Raw genomic sequence first — 15,734 nt, 5'->3', positions numbered from 1 at the left:
ACAGTGTTATCGACCAGTTTTTTCAAAACGTATCATTGAGTATGTAAAGTAGAATGCAAATCTGTCAGTCTGCAATTCTTACTAAAAATGGATCACTTTTCATCGATATCGTTTCCTAGACAACGAAATCCCGCGAAATAGCAACAAACAGCGCTCTTGACATGGTATACTACAATACTCAATCTTAGTTCGCTTCGTACACGTAGTACTTATTTTTAAGAATTTCGACTCGTTTGTTTCCAAAGGTGGTGTCTATAATATACGAATATTTGTTGAAATTTAAAAAATGTCTGTTGCAGAACAATCAGTTTCAGGGCATGAAATTATTGTGCCATCGAATTTACCATCAATTTTGAAAGAATTCTGTAAGGCAGCTATTCGAACACAACCATACGATTTACTTCAGTGGTCCAGTTCGTATTTTCGAGCGTTGGCTGATGGAGAAGAACCACCAACGAAATTGAGATTGGAATATCCACCACCAAATACGGCTTCCGGTTTGACTCTTGGTTTCCTGAGAATTTTACTTCGGCAGTTCGGTGGTATCGACAATTATTTTAATCTAGATGCTCTTTTGTTGGAACGTTCTATTAGCGATTTGAATACATTATTTTTTATCGATTACGTGTGCTTAATATTCGAAACTATCCTACTCTGTTAGCCTGTGCCGTATATTAAATACTTATGTCAAAAGAAGTAGTAAAATAATTTAATATCGTTATTATAATTTCTACAAATTAAAGACCTTATATTTTTACGACAATAATGGCTAATTTACTATCGCTTAAACATTTATCATTATTTTCGATAAAGAAGTAAAGTCTGAATGGAATAATTTCCAAATTGTTTAAAGAAACTGTTTATCCGTGAAAATTTGTTAACAAATAATGCTCTTCGAACAGATTACAATAAGTCGTTACCTGTGGAAACAATACTAAGACGATGGGACTGTCTGTGCTTGGATCGTCGAGATTTGAATTTGATTTTAATGATTGGAAAATTTCGACGAAAATGCCAAGTGAAAAAATTTTTAGCCATCGCTGTTGGACTTTTAGGCTCCAGTCTTTTAGAAACAATGGTTATGATTTGTGAGTTGTTCACGTATGAACCTGATGGTGGATCGGCTATGGTTCCCGTCACATTGTTTCTGGAGATATATGGGTATATACAAAATTTATAAATCACGTGGCTCTATTATTAATATTATTATTTTCTTTTTTCAGATATCTAGCGGGACTTCGTTGTGACGGAAGTGAAAGAGATCCTGCCGACGAGGATCCAACAGAGTTTATCGTGTGCGATTCAGATTATTTAGAAGATGAAGGGTTCAACAAAGAAAAGTGTTCTCTAGATCGTGCTTGTTCAGTTGCGAGCCAAGATACGGAAGCTGACGTAAATTTAGATCTCGAATTGGTGTCAAGAGAAGATGTTGATTCTTCGAGAAGTAAATTCTCGTAATAATTGTTGTTACGTATATTTTTCACATAATTTAGAAAAAATTCTCTTTCTGTAGGTGACATAACGCCACAATTAAGCGAAAGTTACACCAATCAAAAGAAAATGATCGAAGATGAAGTAAAACGAGACTCCTTTAGCGAGGGAACTTTAAAAATGGAGCCTAATAATGAAAATTTCATTACCAATATTGAGCTAAGCAAGAAAGCAAAATCTTATAGCGATCAAAAGTTCAGTAAAGATGAAAATGCATCTATGAAGAACATGATTAATAGTAGTAGTTCGGGAGAAAGTTATAGTAAGAAACAGAATGTGCGAAGTATGGGCGATGGAAGTGGAAGTGAAAGAAGAAAAAAAAAGAAAGCTATAGATCCAAAATTGCTAAAGTACTATCCAAATATTCCGGGTGAGACAATAAAGAACCACTAATCCTATTCTGCTAAAGTAACTGTTAAAGTTACTTCTCGTGTGACTATTATTATTATATATATAATTCTTTTGTTATGATAACACTGATACAATTTCCGTTTTAATTCGGTATTAGGTATTGGAGCACGTCTATCAGCTGAAGAAGTAGCTAGCGTCGCAATATGGTTAAATGAATGCGCACGAGTACAAAAGGGTATGGTTGGTCCTCGAAATCTTCGGCATATGAACTGTCCTCCTTTAGATAGACACCAGGTATCGGAATCATAATAATACAAAGCAATTCAATATAAATTTGCAAACATTTTCTAGCATTAAACATGTAGTACTAGGAAATAGTTACAAACATTTTATTCTGTTGAAAGTGTCCAAAAGTTATATTATTTAAATAATTTTTTACATATTTATGTTATACTTTTAAAACACTTACATATCTACTTTTATATCAATAAATAATGTCAGAAGAGTAATATTATAAATAAAAGTAAGTAGGAAATTAGAAAATCTAAAAATTTACACTATAATTAATAAAATATATTTAAATATATATAAATATATATAAATATATGATTATTTATATTGAATTGTACTTTCTAACATTCATAGCAGTGATATAACAATGAAATATTAAAAGTAGGATTTGGCACGATCAAAACAATCGCTACATTCTACTAATTTTAAAATATGTTCACAAATTTTTTCGCTATACATTAATCATGGGACTAACGTCATGGATGATTTCTTTGGCATGCATATAAATAATGTATAAGGTATAAGAAATAACGTATAGCTTTATTCAAATGATTATTTACATGATTTTTTAAAAATAAAATAAATACAGACTTTAAAATTAAAACGATATTCAGTGTACTAATATTCTCTGTCCATAATATTTTTAGTGTTTTAACCACATATATAAATTCAGTATAGTTTCTGTGTGTAACAATCATTAATATGACAGTTTTCTAGTAAAAAATTGTACCATATACCAAAATTAAAATGTTAAAACACAGTAAACTAACAGTATTTCAAAATTGTTATATATTTTTAAAATTCCATATAATTTTCTAAATATTAGTTAATAGTAATCAGTCGCTTTGTTTATTTAAAATTTAAACTATATTTGTCATTATGCGCTCATCTTAGAGAAAAATTTATCAAATCTATCCTCCCATTATGTTAAGAAAGGGAGAAACAAAGACAATCAGTACTTCGTCAATATCACAGGAACGTTTTACTTAAGTTTAGAACACGATACTAAATATCTATTTCTTTATATCCGAATATATTCTATAAAGTATCAATTCTTTGCAATCGTACTTTTTAAATCAATTTTTAAAAATGAGCATTACAATTTGTATTTTGTTCTTTCAAATATTAGTTCTAAATTGTGGATGGACTTGTAGATGTAAAACATGTACGAAAAAATATTAATTATCTGTTAAAATAGTATGAATTTATAAAAGAATTATCTTTATGATGTTTTATATATACAACCCGATGTTCCTTAAAACATTTGGAAAAAGTTGCTCTGTTTAAAAGATATCAATATACTTTATATTATTTATCCTATTTCTTGCATTAAACTTACACGAGTAAAGTGGGTAGTGCTCGTATTCTTAATAATCGTCGCACTTGATGATAAAATAAGTGATAAAAAGTAGTAATAAGCAATAAAAGAATAACACATAGTAACAAATTCCTGGCCTTTGTTCGATTAGCTTTCCACTCAAAAAGTTTGTGTCGGTGAGTAAAAAGATTTCGATATTGTAAAGGCAATTCAAACGTACTGCGTAATGGGTAAAGAGAGCGATAAAAATCGTTTAATAATGCCCGAACTATTTCGTTCTCAGAACGCTGAAGAGGATCCATATCATCATTTAAACAAATGAATTTCCTAAAATTTTGTGATATTATTTTAGTTTATTTATTATTAAATCTGCTATTGATAAAAATGATTATAATTACTTACTTTGGATCTTTGCGTATTTCGTCTAAAAGTTGTACTGTTAAAGATACGTTACTCGTTAACATTTCGAATATTTCATGTTTTCCAGCTTTAATTATTTCGTGTGGATAGACTTTTTCTTCGCCGAATTTTGCTTCAATCTTTCTTGAAATCTGTTCACATTTTGCTATTAATTCCTTAGAAACAATTGGCTGTAAAGAGAAAGTTATTACTGTAAATAAAAAACTTTTCATTTGTATTTAAATATTGTTCAAAGCCATTGATAAGGTTTTCTTACAAGAGATGAATCTAAATATCTTTCTCCTGGTGGTGGGTTTAATATTTCAGTAACTTGTACATGATTTGAACAATTCATTATTGCATTTTCAAATTCAACAACGAGATTATAATCAAGAGGTAATGGATAGAGTCTAGATAAAATGGTTCTAATTTCTCTGTCTGACCAAGTGCTGGAAATAATAAATCAAGAAAGCAATAATAGCAATAATGTTTTCAATGATATTTCTGTTATCTTCTATTATTATTATTTTATATTAGTATAATTACCCTGATTTATCCGTGTCAAATGTATCAAATATTTCTTCAATTGGCATTTTTCGTTTCTCACTGGTTAAGAAATAAAAATAAGAGAAGGCAAATTGCATATCCTCAGAGTTTCTAACTTTATGATTAGATGTCTTTTTAAATTCATGTTCAAATTTTTTTTGCATATCAGCAACAATCCATTTATCTATTAAGTGAGGCATATGTGCAGGAACTCTCCTACGTTCGAATCCATATGCCATATTATATATTCTATTCACATATAGCAAAGATTCAGCATATGTATCAAGTTGCCTGGTTCTAAGTTTCCATTGGTCGGAATGATTGGGTTTATGACTGATTTTTATAGTATTATTAATTTGCGGTAAGCTTATAATATCATTATTTAAACGACGTTTTAACTGCAAACGTCTTTCAGTGATATTTGACTTTTGAAGTTTTATCTTATTTATCATTTTTGATAGCATTGATTTCTGAGTAGATATGACTTGATCATTTTCGTTCAATTGTTCATTAAAATATTTTTCAATGGAACTAATGTATTTATCTTCAGAATTATAAGATTTATTTACATTCAACTTTAAATTCACAGTTGTGTTCGATAATGTTTGTTGAGTAAATGGTTCTGTATCATTCAATATATTACCTATGCTTCTGTTCCGTAACATATTTAAAAATTTTAATCCATAGTTAGCATCTTCTAGAGGGTCTTGTAAAAACTTGTTTGGATAATCTCCTTCTTCCTCAAGGGCTTCACTATCAGTAGGAACTGGTGTACTATCACAATCTCCTCCTACAAGAGAAACTTGAAAAATTAATTTAAATACAAATATATTATTATTAAATTCCTAAGTTATAGATTTAATTATTATTTGAAAACAAATGTAAACATGAATTCTACCATCAAATTCACATAATGTTGTATTACAAGCAGGATCACATGATCCATCACCCACCCAGGCCCAAGGACAAACATCTGAACAATCAGGAACCCACCATGCAAGATATATTTTTTGACCATTTGCTTGAGTAATGAAATCTTCTGGCCACACTTCTGCTCCTAACATTACATCATCATTAAAATATAAAAATTTATCTGAAATTCCAGGAATTCTGCAGAAGTAAAAATTGCAATGTTGAATAAATTACAAGTAACTATTAACTTTTATAAATTGATAAATCTAATATTACCTATGAATATGGCTTTCAATAGCTGGACTAGAAAATGTTGGAAGATCGCTTTTATTTAAAAATATGTCTTCATGAGTAACAAGAGTAACTTTAGGATTATCCATATCCAACCAACTTGGGATTTGGCCATTTGTAACAATATACACATGTCTCACCCATGGTGCATACATTTCCAATGAACGCAATGAATATCTCAATTCATCTTTATCGCTAAATCTGGAAGCAGCTGTATTAATGTCCATAATAGGAACATGTTCTTTAAGATTTTTTAAAAACACTGGATCAGAGCCATTAACCCAAGTATACACAACATCTATTGGAACATGTTGACATAACTTCTTTTGGAAGGAGATACCTAATATATTGTCATTGAAGGAATGAAACACTGCTTCATATTTTTCTTTACTCCAAGTTAGCCACATCTGAAAGATTTGCATTTAATTAAAATAAATGTTAAAAACAAAAATTGAAATTTAGGAAATTCAAATTCGAAAATTCAAAATATAAATTTAAATTCAAAATATGCATAAAAATATTATTAATGTTTTAAAAATTAATCACTTAACAAAGTACATTCTACGAATAACAATAAAACAGAAATTTTTAACAATCAATAAAATAAAATTTGGTACAAGAATAGGGAAAGTAAGTCACCTAACCTCTCCAAAATGAACAATACCGATAAATATGCAAGTAAACGCTGTTAATATCACTAGTAGTGAATATTTATATGAAAGAAGATCGTAACATCGACGCTGTAATAATTTCCATGTGCTCATTATATTGATAAAAATTCTGCATGCGATTAACATCGCTAAAATTACTGTACGAATCCATATAACACTGTTTACACCCGGTTGATTTCAACCAGTGCAAACTTACTGGTATCGATGCAGAAACAATGTAATTACAAAAGAGATAAAGCACACATCTAATATAAAGTATATCTCAATGCTTAAAGGTTCAAGAGTTATAACGTTGTTAAATACATGATTTACAAATCAACATATAAATCAAAATAATCTTTTAGTACAAATGTTATTTAGAAAAAATTGAATTTCGAACAATTTGATATATTAAACTACATTTATTTCTTGCTATCTTTAAATTATAACACGAGTATGTTGTTATTACCAGATAATTACTTTTTATTTTCTTGAAAGATTGGGAGCCAGAGTTCAAAATTAGATCGCTTTTATTCATAGATGGAAAATAGTTACATTGAGTGCGCAAATCGAATATATAAAATATTATCTTCATATCTCTGTATAATTGAAACTTTTATACATTTTATTATTTTGTGAGATATATAATAAAATATTGGTTTAGTAAAAAATATTACGAGTTTGTTATTATAGAATTCGTATAGAAATTAGTAATCGAAATTAGTTTGTATATTCTGTCTTAATTAGGGGACTCCTTAAACTTACACTTAGAAATGGTGCATAAACATTTACAAATACTTTTGTAGAACGATATTGAATGGCATTATTTGAACAAGAAACAACTTTTGTTTGTAGAATGTACACGATATTTAATATGAGATTATTAGGAACAATTATATTATTGCCGAGGAAATACTTTGTATAATATCGATACATTCAGTCATCCTTTGTATGAAAATTTGCCTAAGCGTAAATAACAACTGTAACATGGATGCCGGATATATCCGACGTTCGTACACATAGGTTATTAGATGGATGTCGGATGCATCCGGCACTTGACAGACAGGACATCAGATGGATGCCGGATAAATTCGGTGCTAGTACCGAAAAGGTAAATAAATCGAATATTTTGCATAAACATGCCTATTATTGATACTTATAGATATTACTAGACTATATCATCGAATTTTTTGAATAACTTCAGAGTGAGGTTAGAAACGAACTTGCAAAATGAAATGAAGATGATGAATCACTTTCCTATAAATCCTACTTATTATGTTTCTTCTTTATGATTTAAATTTGGATAATAATATTAAAATGATCAAAAGGTGATACGTAATGTCATTGCCAGTAAAATGATTATACTCAATATTTGAGTAAATTGATGTATCCAGTAAAATCTGGAAAGGAAAAGAGAATATTAATCACATATATGAATATTACTTATTTAATATTTATATTACTTTTTAATTTTCTAAACGACAATGTTAATATACTCACACTAACAATCGACTTCGACCTATACTTGCAGTTTTAGAGTCTTCATTTAAGATGTATTTCTTAATTCCTAATATGTAATACTCCATGTAGGTGTCCCAATTTAAATTTTTCATGCTGGCAGTGAAATTATTACAATCATCCAATGTTTGCATCTTCTTTAATAGACCATCCGTGTTATCCATAGAGAAGGTAAATTCGTTCATGGTGAAGTGTTCACACACTCCCATCATACGTTCGCAATATTTAATATTTTTTAGCATCCTAATACAATTTTTACCACAGACATTAATTATGAATTATAAATTAATAATCAGTAAGAAAAAAAATCTGCTTTCTTTTTTAATTTGCAATTGTTCGTTACCGATCGATACTCACATGGGCTTATAACCTAGGATTTTTAGAAAGGTGTCGATGAGTAATGCGGGGAAATAGTGTAGAAAAAACGATAGAATGTTGTATATAAATCTGTTGCTTATAATTTTGCAACTTGGGTACCACACTAAGTGTTTCAGTGGTGATTTTATGACGTGCTTCTCAACCAGTGTTTTAAGCATACCCCAACTGGAGAACCGAAATATTTATACTTAAAAAATTGTAAGTAGGATGGAGTTTATATTAGGATATCTCAGAAACTATTGCCAATTATTATATTATTAATAGTTATTTCCAATTATCCAAGGTACATCTATGCACGTTATTGGAAAGGCTTTTCTATATCAAATTAATTATATTAATATATTCCTTATTTATTTGCATTTTGAGTTAGGTTAGGTATCGTTCACATCGCTTCGATAATAAAAAAAAATTTTATATAAAATCGAAACCGTGTCGGATATGATCGTTAATGGATTGAAGCCTTGAAATGCATAGAATTTTACCCGTTACTTAATTAAATCAGATCGGTTAAAAAAGAATTCTGTAATAAGTATTACTTGATAGGATTCCCATTATTTGTACAGTTGTAAACTTTAATGGTATTATCATGGCACACCGTGTTGTACCACGTGGCGCATATTATCGTGTTAACCACGTAATCAATAGGCACCATATCCAGATTTAAATACGATTTGCCTAGAAACGTTCTGATCACACCTCTGCCGATCTGTATTGCGATTCCTGTGATATCAAAATAATTCAATAATTAATCATCTTGTATGTTGAAATGTTGAATAAAAAAAATATCGAAGATGTATCGAATAGATTAAAAAAAAAATAAGAATCAAAGTTGTAAATAAAAGGTTTTTCAATTTTTATAGCGACGATTTTGCAGAATTCTTTAATAGATTTCTTTAATAGAGTTTAAATAGGAAAGACGTATCTTCGTGTTAGTGATTTTTTTAATTAACATTTACCGTAGTCTCGTTTTGTTGTTAATTAATTTCTTCCCAGAGTTAGGGTATATTTGGTGATTAGGTTCGATCGTGATTACAGTTTATTTATAAATATAAAAAACGTTCCGTTAGCAACATTGTAAAAATGTCTGAAAATACCTGTAATTCCAAAGGTACCGTCTATCCATCCGGGATATGGATCTCTCATAGCTGCAGCGATTATACTTGGTCGCACTATCGAGATAGGCAAATCTTTAGCATTCTTGAGTATAAGTTGCTCTGCTAAATTTTTCGTGAATGTGTACGTGTTCGGATGATTCTTGATAATCTTTTTCTCTAGTTCATTGAGAACCTCGTCATCTAGATTATCGCACAAATCGATTATCGTAGATGGCTCTATGCTCGAGCTGCAATATTATCAATGATAAGTGAACATTCTTGTTATATCATAATGCACGAGTCGAGGATGCAAAGTAACTCGATTTATAAATTAACGAAGAATATATCGAAGGACTATTTTAATATTTAACTCTTTTGCAGAGATCCATTGATAATTTTGCATGTAAGATTTGAAAAATTTGCAATTCTTTTCACTCAAAGTTTACAACTATTAACACTTAGCCGACCGATCGAGGAGATCTCCCATTTTGACCTTAGCAGCGCGTTTCTCGTTTTCGGTAATTACTTGCACTACCTCCATTTGGAGTTGTCCGCAATTACTGACGAACTGCTTCTATAAAGCACAAGATATAATAAAGTTCACCAATTTTTAAGACCCCTTATTCGGTATTTCCGAAAAATGCAGTTTGTGTTCCCCGAGCGCGGTGGAAACCGTATAGTTCGTTCTGGGACGTGCGGTCGGTTAAGTGTTAATTATAAAATTATCAATCATCTTTGTCGTTCGTTCATCGTTCTATGCGTTTAACGTGTAACATATATCGTTTTATACTTGTATTAATTTATGCTTACGGATAAATCGTTTCATTGACCTCCAGCCGATTTGGATTACTGTAAGCTGTACTAACGTGGACGACACTAATTAGATTCTTTATGTCCTTGCATAAATCTATCATGCGATTGGTGCCTTTCGTGTTCAAATTAACGGCTACTTTCAACGGTTCGTTGAATCTCACTGTGGCCGCACTGTGAAACACTATGTTCACTTTCTGTGTTATTAAATTTCGATCTTCCGGCGAAAGACCCAAGTTTGGCTGAGCCACGTCGCCCTTTATGGGGATGATTTTGTTACAAAGCGAGGGGTTGGTTTCCTTGATTTGATCGAAAATCTGTACGAGAGAACAGAAACTTGTTAAGAGCTGAATTTCCACAAAGCGTTTATAATTTTTTTATTATTCCATAAAGATTTGTATTTTCCAATATTTCGTCTACGTATTTTAACCCTTTGCACTCGACGATTTTTTGGTTAGAGAAGAGTAGAAAATCGAAGATTCTCTATTAAAAAACTGACGATACTTTTTTCAGCAGTAAATAAAGAATTGTAGAATTATTTGATTTCGATATCTTGCACACTGTTACATTACATTAAATTTGATGTATTAATTAATATCGATCTTCCAAATTTTATGAAATGCTGACTGAGGGTCAGATCTCGAGTGCAAAAGGTTAAGTTCATTGCATTGCTTCAAAAATCTATTCAATTATCTACTTTGTCCTTTTATTAGGAGAAAAACTCGTTTCTAGAAATTGATCTTTTAATGAATTTTTACTTTATTCCGGTTTACTCGTCTGCACGTTTTTAATCCGCTGCTCGAGTGATTTCTTAATGAAAACAGTCGTGTTTGCATTGATACTTTTATGGAAACGATTATACAACAGCGTGTTGCGATTCGTTCGATGGTACAACACACGATGGTATGTACATATGTACTGTTACGTTGAAACTTTCATATTTATATCTGCTCCACGTTATATGCTATACGTAATCGATAGTACGATAATTTGATTTTCTATTCATTCATAATAATGCTTACGATACTCTTTATGTTTCGCGTAATTAATTCTTGTTTATTCATTACCGAGTCTCTAGCGATCGCAGGATTAATTAATAATCGTAATTCTTTCACACAGGTACCTTCCATCAACGGGAAAGTCGTGCAAGGTCTCGAATATCGATCTCGAAGAAACTTTACGAAGAAAGATGGAAGATCGTAAAATATTTCGTCGTTAAAATAAATCCATACCTCGTTGAGAAAGTATCGTGATTTATTAAATGTTTAATGAAGAGGATAATATTTTACGAGATGTCAAAAGTAGTTTCAACGGTGACGAATAATTGACGTGGCAAAGTAATAACTGGTAAGTAATAAAGTAAATTTACGTATACCTAAGTACTACGAAAAGAAAGCTTTTGATTTCAAAAGCGAAACTGATTTTTTATATACCAACAATCGAGTTATCGATGTGAAAAATCACTCGTTTGTTAACTATTATGACTCAAACGTTATTCGACTATTTATTAATTTTAGACGTTAATTGAAACCATAGTCAATGATTTTTTACATACCAAAAATCGAGTTATCGATGTGAAAAATCATTCGTTTTTTAACTATTATCACTCAAACGTTATTCGACGATTTATTAATTTTAGACGTTAATTGAAACCATAGTCAGCGATTCTTTATATACCAAAAATCGAGTTATCGATGTGAAAAATCATTCGTTTGTTAACTATTGTAACTCAAACGTTATTCGACGATTTATTAATTTTAGACGTTAATTGAAACCATAGTCAGCGATTCTTTATATACCAAAAATCGAGTTATCGATGTGAAAAATCATTCGTTTGTTAACTATTGTAACTCAAACGTTATTCGACGATTTATTAATTTTAGACGTTAATTAACGATTTTTTATATTCCAAAAATCGAGTTATCGATATGAAAAATTACTCGTTTGTTAACTATTATAACTCAAACGTTATTCGATGATTTATTAATTTTAGACGTTAATTAACGATTTTTTATATTCCAAAAATCGAGTTATCGATATGAAAAATTACTCGTTTGTTAACTATTGTAACTCAAACGTTATTCGATGATTTATTAATTTTAGACGTTAATTAACGATTTTTTATATTCCAAAAATCGAGTTATCGATATGAAAGATTACTCGTTTGTTAACTATTATAACTCAAACGTTATTCGACGATTTATTAATTTTAGACGTTAATTGAAACCATAGTCAACGAAGCCAGTGAATAATTGAAGCTTGATTATCCGATCTACAGTGCAGAGTTTATGTCTTTTTCGAAAGTTTCACTTTAACCCCTTATGTTTGCACGAGATTCTTCATATCGTGATAAACAATCGTGAAATCGAACGAGTTATCAATTATTATGAATTAATTATTATAATGAAATAATTATGAATTAAATAAATATATATTGAAAAGAAGAAAAATATTATTTACGGACGGGATTTTTCATGAGTTGCTTGAGTCGTTGCTCGACTGTTTGGTTTAATTTCGGCCGGATTAGAATAAAAATGGCGGTTAGACGGGGACACGAGCGCAGCAACTTTTCCATAAGAGCTTTCCCCAAGAAACCGGTCGCTCCGGTCAGCATGATCACCGTGTTGGCGAAGAATGCCTCGATGGAATTTTCGTCAATGTTTACGTTATCATTTCTACATTTTTCATTGCTCAGTACAGTTGCTGTGCCCATTTTGCAGGAAGTTCAAGCGCTCTCGGCTCCGATATCTGTAACAGAGTGAAAGAAAATTATACTGTCGGATTAGATCGTAGTTTCTATCTGCATAATTTTCGTTCTACCTTCAAACTGATTCTTTCTGCGATTCGTATAAATAATTCGTATTCTCTATCTTATCTGAACGTTTTTAGAAAATTTCATCTTCGGACAAATTTCTAAATTATATCTACGAAGAGGCAGTATCGAGAACGATGATTTTTAACTCCTCTTAGGCGAATCGAACGAATCTGTTTTTGAAAGATGCGTTAGTTTTCGATTGCACCGTTCAATGTGCACTCCATCTCTCAGATGATCGACGAATTCTGACAATTTGTTCTCTGCTTTTATTAAAAATCCATGTTTAAGCACCGCTGCTAACCTGTCGCTATTTCACTCTCTTACTCTTCGAACGGAAGAGTTACTTTTTCTTTTAAGACTGGTATAAACCGGCACACTTTCTTTCAAATGTAAGAATGAGGCTTCTTTTATTCACTTACGTCTCGTGTTCACTGTCACGCATAATACGATGTATTAGTTCCTTTCGAGCGCTGTTTCAATTTCGAAAACGTAATCTCGAAAAATAAATTTCGGAAAACGAAACGAACGAAATTATAACTTTCTAAGTGTTCTAAGGAAAAGCGTGTTGCAAAATTTGACTTCAATTCAACTTCAAAATCGAACAATTTTTCGTTTATCCGATGGTCTTCTATCTTCCGTCTTCACAGATTCGACCAATAAATACTTTATGTATGGATTTCAACCGGGCACGCGAGCTATAATACACGAGTGGCCAGCATGTAGAGGCACTTCTTGCATATTTAATTAGCAGATCAATTCATATGGAGGAAATGAAGGTCCACGGACAAATAGTACACCGAGTGACCTTGTCCTAGAAACAAGAAGCTTTGTATCAAGCGTTACAAATGCCGCTTTCTTCGCACAGCTCGACCTGGAAAGTTCTTTTACTAAACGGATTGGCTATTGCACGCGAAGCTTAGCAGCGACACTTACGAACTAATTCCTTCTCAATGCAAGCTAATTCCTCAAGGATCATTACGTATTCCTCGAGTTTCTCAATCCTGCTTTCATGCCAGAAAGACATAGAAACGTTTTTTTAAGAATTCAATTACTATACGTAATTACGACTGATTAAATCGATTATGCTTAACATGCTATACCGATTAATTCCGCTTTTCGAATCATTTGAAATTTTATCGTCGAAACGTGTGCTCGATATTTCATTTCTTTATATTCAACACAAATTTCTCTCTTTTGTTTTATGCAATTGGTCGATTTGGCTATGATTTATCACTAACATTGACATATTTTTCGATATAGTAAGAAGTATCATAGAAAAAATAAAAGTAAATAGAAATATCAGTTATATAAAAATTAATAGCAAAATGATCCTTAAACGAAGTTTCAGTTATTATCTGACACGACATTCGAAGGTTCAAAAATTAATTTTTCCAAATTAATTTTTCCTTCATCGAATTGCTCATTCATCTTATCGAAATTTACAGATTATCGTTCAACATTCGCGAATTTCTCGTTAGAACTGGATTGCACGACGAGAAATTCCAATGCAAGGAACTGAATTGTCTTTGTAAGAAGAACGTTTCGAAATAATAGAAAATCTGCCCGAGTGTAACCAGTACTCACGAAGGCTTTTCAAAGTATCGATTATTTCTCGATCCGCGCTTACATTTTGCGCGCGCACGTAATCGAGAAAATTCCTCACTCCAAATTTGCCAATTCTTAACCGAAGAAAAATTTCTATTTCACAATGGCGTAGAATAAGCTCGTTGTCGATCGAATGCCATATCGCGAAATTTGCATATATCGAAAATTGATGTCTGTCACGACGTCTCGCATAAATTTGACTATGTATCGAATACGATTGACACGTTCAAAAGGAAAGAATTTTTTCAAGCTTTCCTCGCGAATGATAGAAAACAACTAGTCTACGTAAAAACATATTTACCCACGTGTAGTTTCATTTCACACCGGTGAATTTTACGATCTCGAAATATCTTTAAAGTCCTTTGTTCTCCAGCAGAAATGATCATTTTCCACCTTAAGTTGTATCACGAGTGGTGGAAAGACAATTTTCATTACACACGCGAATTATTTCGCATACGTAGCGCGAACGCGTTTCATCTTCTTCGTTAACGTCGTCGTAGAAAGTAACAAAAGAATATTTCTGATCTTTTATACCCTATTTGTAATTTTCAATCGAAGCAAAGAAGGTAAGAGTTGGAATGAACAGAAATTGGAATATCGAACTTTTATCCTGTTTTACGGACGGTTTTTCGATGCCAGGAAATAACGAAACACGATCAAAAGAGATCCGAATAAATTAATAAACTATTTGCACTTTACAAGCTATCCGTTTTGTCTTCTTTACGCAATTTTCGCAGGGAATGTTCGCAGATACGCGTGCTTTACAATCGAGAACGTTCCGTAACGACGGAAGGGTCGAGACTGGTTTTCTCGACCTTCGTCGAACGATTCTCGGCTGCTAAGAACCAGCAGATCATGACACTCGAAGGAACTATATTTTCAAGTCCTTTTTCCCAGATGTAACACACCGATAGATACGAATTGACGTAGATCGATACGATTTTTCGGCTATTTAGTAAATTTTTATAGCGTAATTTTAAGAATACGCGACCCCAATTATCACGATGTTCGGGGTTCGTTGATGTTCCAGGTTCAAGAATGTATATAGACGGTACTGTGAGATTTAAAAGTTTGAAGAAATTTTGTACGTTCTTGTAAAAATTTGATAGTTTCTTTTGGGGATTTTTGTGATACCTTTTAATGTAATAAAAATCGATGCTGTCTTCTATTCCTTACGGAATTCGGAATAATTGTACGATTTTCTAGAAGATTCTGTGATAAATATTTTAAATAAACAGGGTTAGCATTCTAGGTTTTTGTTATAT

At 31.4% G+C, this 15,734-nt stretch overlaps 3 protein-coding genes across 3 annotated transcripts; 1 reads left to right on the top strand and 2 right to left on the bottom strand.

The window, feature by feature from the left end:
- Window positions 1-286: 286 nt before the first annotated feature.
- LOC108549039 (uncharacterized) lies at window positions 287-2,151 on the top strand. The gene is made up of 5 exons (XM_017902289.1): window positions 287-542; window positions 903-1,161; window positions 1,224-1,444; window positions 1,514-1,861; window positions 2,000-2,151. Exons 1-5 carry the CDS (start codon window positions 287-289, stop codon window positions 2,149-2,151), a joined length of 1,236 nt encoding a protein of 411 aa, XP_017757778.1.
- A 1,317-nt stretch (window positions 2,152-3,468) lies between these two features.
- On the bottom strand, window positions 3,469-6,438 carry Gnptab (N-acetylglucosamine-1-phosphate transferase subunits alpha and beta). Its single transcript, XM_017901216.1, has 7 exons — window positions 6,244-6,438; window positions 5,585-6,006; window positions 5,295-5,506; window positions 4,397-5,186; window positions 4,128-4,299; window positions 3,854-4,041; window positions 3,469-3,778 (listed from the first exon to the last, which is right to left on the bottom strand). The coding sequence occupies exons 1-7, from the start codon at window positions 6,394-6,396 to the stop codon at window positions 3,469-3,471; spliced, it is 2,247 nt and encodes a 748-aa protein (XP_017756705.1). The 5' UTR covers window positions 6,397-6,438.
- A 1,132-nt stretch (window positions 6,439-7,570) lies between these two features.
- LOC108547596 (putative fatty acyl-CoA reductase CG5065) lies at window positions 7,571-12,924 on the bottom strand. Its single transcript, XM_017900215.1, has 8 exons — window positions 12,870-12,924; window positions 12,514-12,797; window positions 10,050-10,366; window positions 9,240-9,487; window positions 8,682-8,865; window positions 8,125-8,310; window positions 7,750-8,010; window positions 7,571-7,649 (listed from the first exon to the last, which is right to left on the bottom strand). The coding sequence occupies exons 2-8, from the start codon at window positions 12,760-12,762 to the stop codon at window positions 7,571-7,573; spliced, it is 1,524 nt and encodes a 507-aa protein (XP_017755704.1). The 5' UTR covers window positions 12,763-12,797; window positions 12,870-12,924.
- Window positions 12,925-15,734: the final 2,810 nt, after the last annotated feature.

The sequence above is a fragment of the Eufriesea mexicana genome, unplaced genomic scaffold, assembly GCF_001483705.2.
Source record: "Eufriesea mexicana isolate 0111107269 unplaced genomic scaffold, ASM148370v2 scaffold4744748252, whole genome shotgun sequence".
Taxonomy (NCBI): Eukaryota; Metazoa; Arthropoda; class Insecta; order Hymenoptera; family Apidae; genus Eufriesea; species Eufriesea mexicana.
This window is presented reverse-complemented; position numbering and strand designations above follow the sequence as displayed.

What these genes read in the sequence shown, in the direction of transcription:
- LOC108547596 (XM_017900215.1), bottom strand. Translation starts at nt 12,762, where the DNA reads ATGGGCACAGCAACTGTACTGAGCAATGAAAAATGTAGAAATGATAAC. An exon ending in CGGTACCTTTGGAATTACAG is followed by an intron (nt 8,866 to 9,239) that starts GTATTTTCAGAC and finishes TTGATATCACAG; the next exon opens with GAATCGCAATACAGATCGGC. An exon ending in ATCCTAGGTTATAAGCCCAT is followed by an intron (nt 8,011 to 8,124) that starts GTGAGTATCGAT and finishes AAATTGTATTAG; the next exon opens with GATGCTAAAAAATATTAAAT.
- LOC108549039 (XM_017902289.1), top strand. Translation starts at nt 287, where the DNA reads ATGTCTGTTGCAGAACAATCAGTTTCAGGGCATGAAATTATTGTGCCA. An exon ending in TTGTTTCTGGAGATATATGG is followed by an intron (nt 1,162 to 1,223) that starts GTATATACAAAA and finishes TTCTTTTTTCAG; the next exon opens with ATATCTAGCGGGACTTCGTT. An exon ending in AGATGTTGATTCTTCGAGAA is followed by an intron (nt 1,445 to 1,513) that starts GTAAATTCTCGT and finishes CTCTTTCTGTAG; the next exon opens with GTGACATAACGCCACAATTA.
- Gnptab (XM_017901216.1), bottom strand. Translation starts at nt 6,396, where the DNA reads ATGTTAATCGCATGCAGAATTTTTATCAATATAATGAGCACATGGAAA. An exon ending in ATTGAAAGCCATATTCATAG is followed by an intron (nt 5,507 to 5,584) that starts GTAATATTAGAT and finishes TTACTTCTGCAG; the next exon opens with AATTCCTGGAATTTCAGATA. An exon ending in GAAATACGCAAAGATCCAAA is followed by an intron (nt 3,779 to 3,853) that starts GTAAGTAATTAT and finishes ACAAAATTTTAG; the next exon opens with GAAATTCATTTGTTTAAATG.